This window comes from Bufo gargarizans, chromosome 4 (assembly GCF_014858855.1).
Source record: "Bufo gargarizans isolate SCDJY-AF-19 chromosome 4, ASM1485885v1, whole genome shotgun sequence".
Taxonomy (NCBI): domain Eukaryota; kingdom Metazoa; phylum Chordata; class Amphibia; order Anura; family Bufonidae; genus Bufo; species Bufo gargarizans.
This window is the reverse complement of record NC_058083.1, coordinates 261,308,030-261,324,348: the sequence shown is the minus strand read 5'-3', so window position 1 is coordinate 261,324,348 and position 16,319 is coordinate 261,308,030. Positions and strand designations below refer to the sequence as shown.

Below are 16,319 nucleotides of genomic sequence, written 5' to 3'. Positions count from 1 at the left end.
TCAGAACACAATAGTCTAAGTTAGTGAAGTGAAATGAGAAAAATATATAAATAAAACTATTGTTTATAAATAGAAAACAGAAAACAGAAAATTAAGAAGCTCATAAAAATCTCTGGTGCAACCAATTACCTTCAGAAGTCAAATAATTGGTGAAATTATGTCCACCTTTGTGCAATCTAAGTGTCACATGATCTGTCATTACATATACACACCTTTTTTGAAAGGCCATAAGGGCTGCAACACCTAAACAAGAGGCATCACTAACCAAAAACTGCCATGAAGACCAAAGAACTCTCCAAACAAGTAAGGGACAATGTTGTTGAGAAGTACAAGTGAGGGTTAGGTTATAAAAAATATCCAAATCTTTGATGATCCCCAGGAGCACCATCAAATCTATCATAACCAAATGGAAAGAACATGGCACAACAGCAAACCTGCTAATACACGTCCTCCCACCAAAACTCACGGACCGGGCAAGGAGGGCATTAATCAGGGAGGCAGCACCGAGACTTAAGGTAACCCTGGAGGAGCTGCAGAGTTCCACAGCAGAGACTGGAAAATATGTACATAGGATGACAATAGCCGTACGCTCCATAGAGTTGGGCTTTATAACAGAGTGGCCAGAAGAAAGCCAATTTTTTTCAGCTAAGAACAAAAAGGCACTTTGTGAGTTTGCAAAAAGGCATGTATGAGACTCCCAAAATGTATGGAGGAAGGTGCTCTGGTCTGATGAGACAAAAATGTAACTTTTCGGCCATCAAAGAAAATGCTATGTTTTGCGCAAACCCAACACATCACCCAAAGAACACCATCCCCACAGTGAAACATGGTGGTAGCAGGATCATGCTGTGGCGATTTTCATCAGCTGGGACTGGAAAAGTGGTCAGAGTTGAGGGAAAGATGGATGGTGCTAAATACAGGGATATTCTTGAGCAAAACCTGTACCACTGTGTGTGATTTGAGGCTAGGATGGAGGTTTACCTTCCACCAGGATAATGACCCCAAACACACTGCTAAAGCAACACTTTAGTGGTTTAAGGGGAAACATGTAAATGTGTTGGAATGACCTAGTCAAAGCCCAGATCTTAATAGAAAATCTGTGGTCAGACTTAAAGATTGCTGTTTACAAGCACAAACCATCAAACTTGAAGGAGCTGAGCAGTTTTGCAAGGAGGAATGGGCAAAAATACAAGTGGTAATGTGTGGGAAGCTCATAGAGACTTATCCAAAGTGACTTGGGGCTGTGTTTGCTGCAAAAGGTGGCTCTACAAAGTATTGACTTTAGGGGGTGAATAGTTATTGACATTGACTTTTACTGTTATTTTGTCCTATTTGTTGTTTGCTTCACAATAAAAATAAAACTAAACTAAACAAAAATAAACATCTTCAAAGTTGTGGGCATGTTCTGTAAATTAAATGATGCAAATCTTCAAACAATTCATGTTAATTCCAGGTTGTGAGGCAGCAAAATAAGCTGGGGGGGGGGGGGGTAATACTTTTATTACTATATATATATATTTGAAGTTAATTTGGCTTCAGTCTGAGTTGCTGACCTTTGTACCAAATTTATTAAATATTATATGTTGTTTGTTAAATTTACCTGTAAGCATAACTCTTGTCTTGAAATGCTACTCCAGTTTTTGTCTGACTGGGATTTTTATATATATTTTTAAAGTGGCAGTAAATCCAGAGTGAAACTAATTAACATAGCTAACCATGGCTGCTTTCCCTCCTATTTTACAAAACTGGAGTAAGGGTTCATTCACGTGTCCGAAACTGTTTTGTGGTCTGCAAATTGCGGATCCGCAAAACACGGATACTGGCCATGTGCGTTCGTGTTGTGTGTCTGCGGACAAGAATAGGACAACGCAACAGAAGTGCGGATGCAGACAGCAGACAGTGTGCTGTCTGCACCTTTTGCGGCCCCATTGAAAATGAATGAGTCTGCTGCAGAACTGATGCGGACCCATTTTGCGGACGTGTGAATGGACCCTAAGTTGTATACAAATATGACTTTTTAAAGCAGGAATTCTGATGTATCCTCTAGATTTAAGAATATGTAGCTCTTCATAAAAATATTTTTGCTTTGCTCTGTTAAAGAGAAATTTCCTATAAACATCTGGGTTCCTGATATAAAACATTGACAAAACACGGACAACAATTTGAAGCTACCAACATAAACAGTAATAAAAAAAAAAATAGAGAAAGAAAGGTAAAAATAGTGGAAAATTGATCTATTCATCACAAAAAGGTATATATAAATGTATATACTAAATATGAGCAAATCAATTAGGAATTCATCTTGAATTTTTTGCAGTTCATTTCAGGTGAATCAAATAAAACATGTTTGTGAAGAATATGTGAAATCCATCTTTTTATTTCTCCAAAAGAATTTAAAATAGTGTTTCACACCTGTAGATATGGCATAGCCATCCAATCCACTTCTCAGCCTTTTTAGCACAATTAGGTGAATAGCTAAGCCTGCCTCACACCTTTTAGGATAAAATTCCTTAGTCAGAGCAAAGCAGACAAATTGTTTTTTTCTAGCTGAAAGGCCTTGGGAGGACCTCTGGGTAGGTCCTCTTTAAAGTGAATGGGGTTTACTCATGTATTATTGAAGTGGAGGGGTCAAGGTCAATAACTTTGGGGTGTAGCATGGTGGTGATAGTTTTGGTCAGCTCCTGTTACCCTTGCTAACCATTGCAACAACCAGCAATGGTGCATATGGTCAACACATTAAAAGTACCTACCATATGTCTTGTTCTGCTAAATCATTTTTAAATATTTGTCTGAGACACACATAGTTCTGGTACACACATCTCAAAGGGGAAAGTGAAATGGTTTTGGGGGAGAAGATAGCTAGAAGGTTGGATAAGTGATTAAAGAATACAAATGAGTGGAAATCTAATAACCATGTATAAATATATCAGTGGGCAGTACAGAGATCTCTCCTATCATCTATTTATCCCCAGGACTGTGAGGAGGGAACATCCTCTATGTCTAGAGGAAAAAAGGTTTCAACACAAACATAGAAGAGCATTCTTTATAGTAAGAGCAATGAGACTAAGGAGCTCTCTACCTGAGGAGGTGGTGAAGTTGAACTCTCTAAAATAGTTCAAGAAGGGCCTGGATATATTAAAGGTTATAGCTATTAGATTTCTGGAGAAGAGTCATTGATCCAGGGAGTTATTCTAACTGCCTGATTTTTTCCCCTTAAAATGAGATATGTTATATTTGTTTGCCTTTCTCTGGATCAACTTGCAGGACAACAGGCTGAACTGGATAGACAGATATCTTTTTTAAGCCTTACAGCCTTACAAACCATGTTACACTACCACACACACATACAGCTTTGCTACACACAGATACAGCCCTGCTAAACACACACAGCTCTGCTATATACATATACAGCTTTGCTACACACATATAGCTCTGCTTTACCCATACAGATCTGTTAAACCCATATAGCTCTGCTACATATATAATTCTGTTATGCACATACAGCTCTGCTACACCAATACAGTTCTGATACACACATATATATTTGCTATATCTATGCTGTTTTGTTACATACAACTCTGCTGCATACATAAAACTCTGCTATAGATAGACACACACACACTACACATATCATCATAGTTTTAATTTAAAAAAACTCCCTAGTGCCAGCTATAAAGTTTTCCTGCTCTGTGTCCTCCTATTGATGACATCATTAAAGGTCCTTAAGCTATACTTGAAGTTTTCCTTTCCTTTCAGTGCAATATAGGACCTTCCCCCATATGCTCTCCTGCTGCTGTTGATCACGCAGATCAGTGTTGGCAGGGAGAGAGAAGGGTGTGCATGCATAGCTCTCTCACTGATCAGTAAAATTGCTGTATTTGTGCACTGACAGATTATGAAGACAACGACCATGGGGTCTGTCCATGCTGAATCTCTCTGATTCACATTAAAGGCACAGGCACTTTTTAGCAATATTTTTTATTTCTAAAAATTGTGTCTTATAAAGTGAAAAATACAGTAATTCTTTCTGATGCCATTTCATGTTAGACATACTGACTTACATAACCATTTATCAAAAACAAAGATAACTATTACCTAGTTTACAATAATCATCATACATAGTAAGTGGTCTCTATAATAGAAATAGAACCCACCGAGAAGTCACCACAAGGCCTATTAGCTATAGAAGCCGGCTCTGTCTGCTTTTCTATGGCAAAGGTTATACAGTACACAATAACTTGTTTAAAAGGCTCAATGATTAGTCAAAGGCTATTATATAGGTGCAAAACAATCAGATTTGTAATACTAAAAAGCTAGGTTGCATATGTTTCAACACATAGATGTCTCTTTCTTTGCCTGAAAGGAATCATCAGATATTCAGATTTGTTAGAATCAGAATTTTTTTGAAAATTTGCGATAAATTTAATAGAATGTCCCTGTTGGTATCCTCAAACTGTTATATCAGTGTTTATTTTTATTATAAAATGTTTTATCCATTACCATGCTTTTCCTCCATATAATGTTTCTCTAGAAAAAAGACATACAAGCTAGTCTCCTATACATAAGGAAAGGAAAACTTTGTTTAGCATCTGATGTATGAAGAGGTGTTGAGGTATATTTGCATGGCAATGAGCACGTGAATAACAGTGATGAGCTGCATAGGCAATATTTGTTTTTGCGATATTTTGCAAATTTTTGCATAATATTCAAAATAAATTTGCGAATTCTAGAATTTGTGATCTCCAGTCATTATTTTCGCGATTGCGCAAATCGGCACTAATGATGCCATATTTTTTGCGCAATACATTCAACTTCACATTTGATCAGGTCTGATTAGATATTACTGATTGGTGCACTAAGTATTGTTGTGACATCATAGCACTATGTATGTAGAATGTATGTATGGACAGCAGATAATCAATAATTCCTATCACACTACCTAACACCATGCACTGGAACCTATCAGCTACACTATATTACTATCTAACCTACACTGACTATCTCCCACTAACTATCTGTATTATATATATATATGAGCTAAATATCTAATGTAATTGGATGAGGAATAGGATCCAGATGAAAGCATAGAGCATAGCAATGTCACTGCTCTCTTTTTTTAGAACTGCAAAAGAACAGCAGAAAATGGCTTCTGGGGAGTTTCTTATATTGTAAAGGCCTAGGCAACTTTCCTATTGGTTGCTAGGGATGTTGCTAAGCTCTGACAAAAAAATTGCAGCCTTCTTATTGGCCCTCAAGCAAGAAGGAAGTTTACTGAAAAAATCTAGAATATTCGCGATTACAAATATATAGTACTATATTCTACAACTTCGCGATTTCTCGAAGCACCAATATTCACAATAAAAATTCACGATTAGAATAATCGTGATCAACACTAGTAATTAACTTGAATTGCATAGATACTATACCTAATATAGAGTACATGGAAAATGTAAGCTCTCTGCACACATTTTTGATCAAACGTGTGTTGGGCCCATCTTCCAACCACAAGGTGGACCTGCACAAGGCTCTTCAGAAGTGTATAAATATAGCTGCTCTCTACACCACCCTGAATTTTATAGGCTTAACATAGGCCTAGGTCAGTGATGGCGAACCTATGGCATGGGTGCCAGAGGTAGCACTCAGAGCCCTCTCTGTGGGCACCCACACCCTGGAAAAAGTCTATGATGTACCAATATGCTTTAGACTTTTCCTGCCATTCAGCAGCGCAGGGCGCACTATTAACAGCACAGGCAGCGCATTGAATGTAGGCAGGCTATTGTAGATAAATGCTAAAGTACATGGAAGATATTCTATATTGGACTGTAGTATTCAAGGTAAATTGGTGTGTTGGCAATTTGCAATAAATAAGTGGGTTTTATGTTGCAGTTTGGGCACTCGGTCTGTAAAAGGTTCGCCATCACTTGCCTAGGTCCTAGTGATGGCTAACCTCCGGTACTCCAGCTTTGGTGAAACTACGAATCCCAGCATGTTCCACTCATTTCTGTGGAGTTATCAGAACAGACAAGCAAGTGTGTATCTTGGGAGATGTAGTTTTACCACAGCTGGAGTGCCAAAGGTTAGCCATCACAGATAGTAGATGCAATTCTGTTAGTGTTAGGTCCCCATGGGTAGAAGCCATCTTGTCATTTGTAGATGGGCCCAATATTTGATATTCCAGTCTAAGCTCCAAAGCCATTTATTGTTATCAGTATAACAGTTTTTTAAGTCTATTTGCCATTAAATGCTTAGGGCATTATCACGTTTTACTCATTTTAGGCTAAAAATTAAATTTTCAACTGGTCTTTATTGATTAAACAATGGCTTAAGTAAGCATTTATGAAGTTAGGAGATCATATATAAGAACTGTACATGGTCTGTCATTTGATGTGTCTCAGAGTAAACAGAAATGTATAGTTTGCAAATAGTCTTAACTCCTATATAAAAAAAAACTGCTAAAACTTTTTCATAAAGACTAGTTGCAGAGTTATTTGAGACCAAAATGATTATAAAAAAATGGATATATATATATACCTTTAAATGTGAAATAAAATAACTGGATAAAACTAGTGCACTAAGCCTGGTAGGGTTAATCATGGTATCATGGTGACTAAAATGCTAAAATGAGCACTTTTTTGGTGCAATCAGTATTACAAAAACTTTATTGTATTACCAATGTTTTTACTTTAGTTATATACAAATTAGGTGTGTAAAGCACTGAGGGTCTAGTTTGGCCGCTTAGAAGATTGCTTCAACTCCACCTCTTCCCATTGCCATTAAACTTACAGAGACAGCCTCACTATTTCCATGTCTGGCTCTGAAAGAACATGCATGTGCAAGTGCAGTGAAGATCTCAAGGCCAAGCATCAGAGCAATATAGAAACCTAGCCCTGTCAATTTCACTGGGGGGGGGGGGGGGGTGAAGCAGTACTTACAGGGGCTATGCCAGCCCCTCTTTGTTTTAGACTTCTCATTTGTGAGAAATGTAAACTAAAAATTTCTCTGCTTCAGTAATATCGATTGCAGAAAGAAAAGTCTTGTTTAAGTCACCATGATCAACCCTAGCAGGCTCTATGCCAAGTTTAATAGGGATGATCATGGTGACAGATGCTCAACGTATTTACAATGACAAAATGATTAACTTGTTCTGCGTCTTTATAGTAATAATAGCATTAATTGGGCATTGTAAATTCAGAAAAAAATATAAATTATGTATCTATTGCTATTAACTGTATGATCACCAAATAAAAATAAATAAATATATATATATATATATATATATATAAAATAAAGAAATTCCGCAGCACATCCACGTAGTAGAAAAATAAAAAGACTTTATTCACCCAGCGTGCGACGTTTCAATCCTCTCAATGGGATTTTCCTCAAGCAGTGACTGCTTGAGGAAAATCCCATTGAGAGGATTGAAACGTCGCACGCTGGGTGAATAAAGTCTTTTTATTTTTCTACTACGTGGATGTGCTGCGGAATTTCTTTATTTTATTATTTGGAGGTGGATCGCCGACTCAGCCGCTGGCACTCCCATTACACAATACGGATAGTGGTGCTGCCCACATTGCTTTCTTTATTATATATATATATATATATATATATATTTGTAAAGACATTTAGATTTATTCAAATATGTATTGCTCAAGCCCATGGTACTATAACCACTGCTAGGTGATTATAGGGCCTTTTGCCCATTGGAGCAAGTAAGTAGTAGGAATAGGATATTTTGAGGGGTTTTTTGCCCCTATTGAAAAAACATCACAGTAAAGATGAGCAAATTGATTTCTTAGAATCGAAATTCAACCTAAATCTTTAGATTTTTGGGGGGTAAATTTGGATATAGGAAATTTGCTAATATGTATACCCAGTGGCATGCTTGCATGACTCTTTTTGTACCAATGTATTTTCTCCTTACTGCTCTTCATAGAAAGTGACAAGTCAGACGCTCTTTGACTTTTTTCTTACAAATAAAATACATGACTACTTGTGGTAAACCATAACAATTTTTAAAGGAGTAGAATAGCATATACAAAGGGCTTTTCTCAATATTTTGTGGCACTATTTTGAGGTATGTATAATTTTTCAATTTTATATATTTTTGGGAGTCAGAATAACATCAGAGATATATAGCACTAGACGGTTAAGGCTAGTGATTGGCTATATCCCTGCAGAGAGTATGATGTATTTGTATGGCCCGGGACTCATATAACACCTTTAATTTTATTCTACATATCCTGATGATTGGGGGGATAGATTGAATTTAGATAAAAAATTTATTTTTTCTATTTTTAAAAACTTTAACATACAATCATCTGATCTCTTCTCTCATAGACTAGAATTATTTAAAATTACAGCCTATGGAATATTAACTGTGTTCCTATGGAGCCCTGACTATGACAGGCTTTGGAGACTATAGAAGACCTTAGGCCTAGTTCACACAAACGTTTGTTTTTTGCATAGGAAGCCTTTTAGGCCCCAGGAGCTCCCGGGGCTTTACCTTTCTGATGCCATGGTCACAATTATTGCCAATTACGGACATGCCTCTGGGTGTCTGCTATATAAAACAGCAACTATGGTGCTAACTTAGCTTCTAAGCAGGCATTATGTTTAAAGTGGGGACATCCACCATATTTATGATGGATGTTCTAAAGAGGTTAATTATACCTTGAAGTTGTCAAGAGTGTTAGGATAATTAGAAAATAAAACTTTTATATTGTAAGACACGTACTGATAAGAAAAAAATACATTTAAATCTCAAAATTATTATTATAAAATATATAGCAAAGAAGGTCATATTTTAAATGGACTTGGTATTGATTTGCTATTTATTTTTTATCATAACACACTGTAGAACTGTAATAGGCAACATTTTTTATAGTGAATTCTAATTGTTCTTATCTTAATAAACAAATATAGAAAAATATTTTCTTTAAAAAAATTCAAAAGCAGGCAATGTATGAAATTTTGCATAGCAATAATGTATTTTTCATTGATGTATACAGTCTATAATATTTCTTTCTTCGATTTATTCATTCAATATTTAAATGGTCAGAATAAAAGAGAAGGAAGAAATTATTTATAGTACTAAGAAAGCATATATACTAAGTTTCCCAGTTATTACACGTTTACATCCTAGGAATATATCCTAGATTTGAAGTTGTATCAGACTGCCGGTTAGGGGCTGACTATCATGTACCCAAGGTAACGTCATGTCCAGCACCATATCCCACCGTTTCCTGAAGTGGAGGTGACAGCAAGAAATGTACGGGTCTCCTCTATCATGTATACCTATACACATATACAAGAATGTTTTTAATTTATCTTTACATACTTTGAAAATTTACATTATGACTATTATGATTAAATCTAATTTTAGAAATCAATTAAATACTTAATGAAATATTGATACGTATTTTACTTTATTGTTATGACATTGCTCTATATTGCAATTTTACAACTGTATTTAAATTATAAATATTAATTTGTATTATTTCTATGTAAAAATATGCTATGTGTTGAATTTGTCTGTTTTATACCAGATATATAACATAATTAAATACTATATTTAATGTTTCTTACTCATCCATGTTACTTTGATTACTAAATTTAGTCAACCAAACATCATTTTCTAAAGAAATATAAAAATATCTACTTATTTATGTAAAATTTGCATAATAAATTAAACACTTTAAATGATATTAGGAAGTGAAGATGTTAAAAGCCATATTCTGCAGTTGCTAATGGAATATTGTTGATTTATGAAATGTTATTAAGTTGATTACAATCAAATGCCATGAAAATGTAAGATTCAAGAACACTTGTTATGTTCTTAGAGTAATTAATTAAGTTGGGTTAGATGATGTCTATTATTAGATGCTTCATTATTAATGTAAAGCTGAATATGGCTACATGCACAGAGGCACCCATGCAAGAATCTTGTACCATAGTGATATTTATCCCCAGAAAATAGTGGGATATGGTGCCCAAGTGATTAAAAAGGCTGAATCGTATACCTTGCTGCATGAGAGCTCCAACGCCAAACCAGAAACTATTTAGCAACGTAAAGTTGTTTTCCACCACGTCTGAATCAGGGTTGCAAGGATGTGGATTATACCATTCATATGGGCTAAACCTGTGAGAAGTGAAGGACAAAAAAATTAACCCAGCAAGAGGAAGAGATATCCACCAACCATCACTGAAAAAGAACAGAAAGATTTATTTTTTAAAAAAATATCATTTCACGTGAAGTATATCATATGACAGAAATTAAAACAATGTATAGAAAATATACTTTGAGGAAACACACATAAAAAAACATTATAGAGAAAATTACTGCATTAACAATATTACTATTCATTTGCTGCACTTTTTGTATTATTTTTTTTTATAAGTGCTATTTTTTGTAATATATTAACAATATCTAAATTTGTTAAATTCTGCTGTCATGGAGAAAAAGCTATATTGTCTTAGCTTGTGATTCCGGCCAGCTGATATAGAATGCAAATTGATTAACAAACCAAGTCAACTTGATTAACAAATCAAACATATATATATATATATATATATATATATAAGGCAATTGAAAAATATATAGACTAACAGCCAATCCAAATTTAGGAGGGACACTCCAGGAATAGGTAATACACAGAGTTATGACTAACTTAGGGCCTATAGGGAAAGCACATGACTACTCCCTTTAGGTTTCTATGGAGGTTATGTATGGAGTGTTATTTTTAGTCCAGGAATTCAGAAACATTGTTAGAATATATAACCTTAAAGGCACTGTAAAAAATGAACATAATTAATAAAATATTGCTATATACAAATATTTAATTCATAGTTGAAATGTCCAATGTTTTATGTTTATGTATGAACGATATAAAAAGTCAAAGTTAAATTAAATCATTGTGGTGAATATGCAGATCTGCAATAATCCTCTAACCATTCTTGAGTTGTATTGGATGTTAGGATACATTCACACTAGTATTTGTTAAAACTATATGCAGGATGACAGGCCGAACTGGATGGACAAATGTCTTTTTTCGGCCTTATGTACTATGTTACTATGTTACTATGTATATGCTTTTATATGTTAATGAACATCCACTCTATTCTCCACTCATTTTAGTATAAAACTTTTTTTAAATACAAATTTACATTAGGTGTGTAACACCTGATGCACATAAGAGAATAGAGTCTGAAAAAAAAAAATTAAATTAGTTTTGAAACAACGATATTAAACTCTGTCACTGTGCTTCTACTTACACCCTATATACATTGCTTACTTATGTGCTTGCACTGATGAGAATAGGAGCTAGTAATTTCTTATTTCATGTATTTTGTAGGTGATTTTTGAATTTAACTGAAAAAGATAAAAAAAAGGCTACCAATAATTTCTTTTATGCGGAAAAAAATATTCATTGTTTATGGTTTAACAAAATACTTGAGAAAAATATTTAAAAATGACACACCAAACATTACTTTAATATGTTATAAACATAATATTTTGACAATTCATATTTCAAAACCAAATTTTAGTCAAGTTCACAGATATACGATTAAAAATAAATACAAATGGAAGTTTTTAAATATAGAGATTAGATTGTTAAACTACATGTTTCAAGTCAATAACATAACCTATACAAGGAGTTTTGTGGGAGTATGTATTAGAGAGGAATAAAGAATAAGCTAGGTGAATTTCTTCTGATGTCAAGGATAGAAAAGGACAAGTGTATTGATACTAAATTGCCTCTATATGATTTAATTTATATAGTATCTATAGAAATTGAAATAAATTCAAGCTCTAAGCTGATCTTTTTTCAAAGTTAGATGAAATACATACTGTGTATTCATTATTCTTCTACAAACTCCTGTTTTATCTTACACACTGCTGCTTCTGTGAGAAAAATCTTCAACCCCCTCTTCTGTGCCTACTTTAAGTGTTATGTACAACACTCTTAAGATATGCTCATGCTCAACAAATGAAGTACAGTTCACCACATCTACACTATTGATCATGTCCTGAAGAGGCAATGAGTTATGGTTTATTGAAAGCCTAAGTACAAGTTGTTTGTCACCCAAGCACTTAAAAATATTTGCAAGGTTGCAAGCCCTCCCTAAAAGGATAATAACCCATCTAAACCATTCCCTAACCTCCTGCTTAACAAGATGCTAGGGCTTCCACCCCAGTATCAATCAAGAGCTGTAGTCAGGGTTTAACGTCTCCAGAAGTTTTTTTGGGGGGGGGATGCTTTTTCAGAGATTCCATAAGAGCCCACTGATTAATCCTTTCACAAATATATGTACAAAATGAATAGTGACATTAAAATATGCCCCATCTAGTCCAGCCCAATCTAGTGGCTGCATAAAACAACATGCCTCATATAGTAGAAGCCCACTCTATAACAGAGGTGAGTATGCACATGAGAGTGAAAGCAGTGAATGTGCAAGCTGTTACCGGTTTCAGTGCACATAGAACTAAAACACCATGTGGTCATTTATTAAGACTGGCATTTTGGACGTCAGTCTTAATAACCCCTATAGCTGCCGGTGGATTTGCTGGAGTTATGCCTCTATATAACTTCATGATGCTTCCTACCTGTCTTACAGTTATACCATTTTCTACGCCTAAAACAGATGTGGAGAATGGTAAATGAGACTTCCCCACCATACCATGCCCACTTTTTTAGACCTGGCCTGAGCGGGTAAAAGTAATTTCTGCACCAGAAATCTGCCTATTATAGGTGAATTTTTTAGTTAGTTAATTACCCCATATGTATATATTGTATATGTTCATTAACAATTGGGCTGTTCTACCCACTAGTAATAATAAATGTCATATGTTACAGGAAAATATGTCTCTCAGCTAGAACCTCAGCTTGATGACCACACAAATATGCCTAATAATTGGATATAGTGTATATTGATATCCAGTGGTATTCACCCATTAAGTGATATCAGTATGGCCATGTGGTCATTGTGTCCCCTGTTAGCATATCAAAGACAGGAATGGCACATTGTAAAAGAAGTTGGTCTGCAGTTGGAGAGTCTCTCTCTCTTCCTGGACCCCCCTGGACAAACATCATTTCAGGAGCAAGCTACATGTTATATGTAAGCTTCTGTGTGTGTGTATATATATATATAAGTATAATATCCCAGTAGACTTTATATGTGTGCAAATAGATATTTGTAGTATGCATGAGTCTCTATATATACGTATACTAATGATCAGTTACTGGATATGAGTTGGTTAGAAGTTTAGTTTCAGTAGAAAGTATATTGGAGTAATCTGTATATACTGTATATACATACACATTATTAGCCACATTTGCTTAGCATTTAGGGAAGGCAGGGCAGGGCAGCTGTGTGTGGTGGTGTCATCTATGTTATTTGTAGTGTCTATATCTTTATGTATAATGTCCATTGCTTTGTCATCTCTATGTTATCAGTAAACTATTTTTATATATAAGTATCTGCGAAGGTTGTATGTTACTCCTGGGGTATATGAAGGACTGTAGGGGTGTATATAATACACAGAATAAGCGGGTTATATAGAAAACAAAGACAACAGCTTAGGGACAGAATAAAAGGGACAGAATGCAGAGATAGATATAAATTGCTAATTTCCGATAAGTAAAACCTCCCTTCATCACCATACTATACTTGATCTTTGCCAAAAGGCCAAGAAGCAGCACAAAGTAACATTATGTATGTTTAAAAGAAATGTTAATATATAGTAAGTTACTTGTATATTGTTAACACACTTGGTAAATACTGAGGAAGGAGACAAGGAAGAAAACTCATTCTCTAAGGACACTTATACTTTGTAATTGACCTCTCACTTTTTTTAGGGCATTGAGACATGAATTGAGATATGAGCTAAACCAGAAACAAACATCTGTAGAAGGCATTGTTTTAGATTTTTTTGCCCAGTACAAATTAGGGTTCTGGTTTGGTTGGTAAGGCTACTTTCACATGTGTGTTTTTCGTTTACGGTATTGAGATCCGGCAGATCATCCCAATACTGGAGAAAAATGCTTCTGTTTTATCCCTATTCATTGTCAATGGGGACAAAACTAAACTGAAGGGAACAGAATGCACTAGAATACATCCCGTTTAGTTTGGTTGCATTCCCATGCCGGACAGAACTGCTGCAAGCTGTAAGTCAATGGGTGCCGGATCTGTTTTCTATTTTGTCTGAGAAAATGGATCCGGCACTGTTTTCTTGGACACAAAAGAAAACTGATCTGGAACCCATTGACTTACAATGGTTTTAATGCCGGATCCGTCATTGCTATTATAAAGATAATACAACCGGGTCTGTTGATAACGGATATAGCTGGTTGTATTATCAATAACGGAAGTGTTTTTGCTAATCCCTGCCGGATTAGGCAAAAACACAAATGTGAAAGTAGCCTAAGATGCCTATGAATCAGCTCTTGGCAGGCACTGATTCTTTTTGCGAAGATGCAGCTGCTATAGGGAGATTTCAGACAATGCTCTCTGGGAAAACTATACAAAATAGCACACACCCCAAAAAATGGAAGAAAACTTTCCTCCTTCTAGAGGAGTCCTATTTTGTATACATATTGTTACATTGTTTAGACATTGTAACAATGATGGTTGCTCACAACAATGCGGAACTGGACTTTACCTATAGCACTCACCTTTCACAAGTACTAACAGTGTCTCTTAGTACTCACAAACCATGGAAATTATAGTAGGGTTGAATTGTGCAACAACTAGATTGTTGTAATATATATATATATATATATATATATATATATATATATATATATGACAAATAGTAATAGGCCAGCACTACCTTTCAAGTTGTCTCAAAAAATCCATTCCATGTCGGTGCCTGTGGTGTCGGATTCTAGCCTCTGGGGATCCCAAGATGCAAAAATACAGGGAAAAAAACGCGGCACTCCAGCTTCTCAAATCAAATCTGTGTTTATTGTTTACCCAGCGTGCAACGTTTCCACTCCACTGAGTCTTTATCAAGCATAGTGTGTTACAATACATGAGCATGGGAGAGAGGTGCCTCCCTCTCTCCCATTATGAGTTAACCCATATGTCTCACAACAATGTTAAGACCAACATACAATAATGATACACCAATCGCCAATATTTTACTCATCATACTCTTACCTCAGGCTGAAGGAGATCACACAGAGACCTGCCGGAGGGCGATGCATGGCTGCATGGCTGTACTAGTCGGTGTCCCCCTTCACGTGTGCCAGCGTGGAAGGAGTTTCAGGTAACATCGCTGAAGTGGCTTCCGGTGAGAGCGCTAGAAGACTTTCGGTCACATGACCTACAGAGCGTCCCATTACTATCCAACCACACTAACCAGCGCTATAATGTGCGCTGGCACACGTGGAGGGAGGACGCCGACTAGTACAGCCATGCAGCCATGAATCACCCTCCAGCAGGCCACTGTGTGATCTCCTTCAGCCTGAAGTAAGTGTATGATGAGTACAATGTTGACGATTTGTGTATCATTATTGTATGTTGGTGTTAACATTGTTGTGGGACATATGGGTTAACTCATAATGGTAAAATAGAAAACTTCAGTCGAATTTGTGTCAATTGATATTTTGTTAATGAACAAAATATCAATTGACACAAATACGACTGGAGTTTTCTATTTTATTACTATATGGGGTGGAAACCTGACTCCAAGTGATTACTTCCAGAGTGCCAGGAGGTTATATCTTCACTTAACTCATAATGGGAGAGAGGGAAGCACCTTAGGGACAGACCGCCCACCCAATTAACTCTAGGGGATGTGTATAAATTCTGTTCATGTATTGTAACACACTATGCTTGATAAAGACTCAGTGGAGTCGAAACGTTGCACGCTGGGTAAACAATAAAAACGGATTTTGATTTGAGAAGCCACATTTTTTCCCCTGCATTATATATGTATATATATATATATATATATATATATATATATATAATACATATCAACACTGGCACACAAAAAGGTACTGGAATAAACTCACCAATAGATGACAGGACCAAAATAGAGATGCAGATAAAGGTGTGAAATGGTGGGAATGGTATAGGTTGAGAGTGGATATATGGCAGTGAACTAAAATTATGATATACGTAAGTGAGCCAGCTCTGAAATACAACCCAGCAAGACTGCCAAGACAAACAAAAAAATCAACTCAGCAAAGAAAGTTCAATACTGACAACAATAAAGTACCACAGATACCAACATACATAGATTAAACACAACAAACAAAAATAAGATACTGAATCTGACAACAAATGCACAGAGCATAAGCTATCCGTAAAAG

At 35.7% G+C, this 16,319-nt stretch overlaps 1 protein-coding gene across 1 annotated transcript in view; it reads right to left on the bottom strand.

Moving 5' to 3' along the window:
• GRIK2 (glutamate ionotropic receptor kainate type subunit 2) overlaps positions 1–16,319 on the bottom strand; it is a 1,088,075-nt gene that overhangs the window by 312,792 nt on the left and 758,964 nt on the right. Inside the window, exon 12 of the mRNA XM_044292309.1 lies at positions 10,020–10,138. Within this exon, the coding sequence (XP_044148244.1) occupies positions 10,020–10,138 (119 nt within the window). The remainder of the gene's footprint in view (positions 1–10,019; positions 10,139–16,319) is intronic.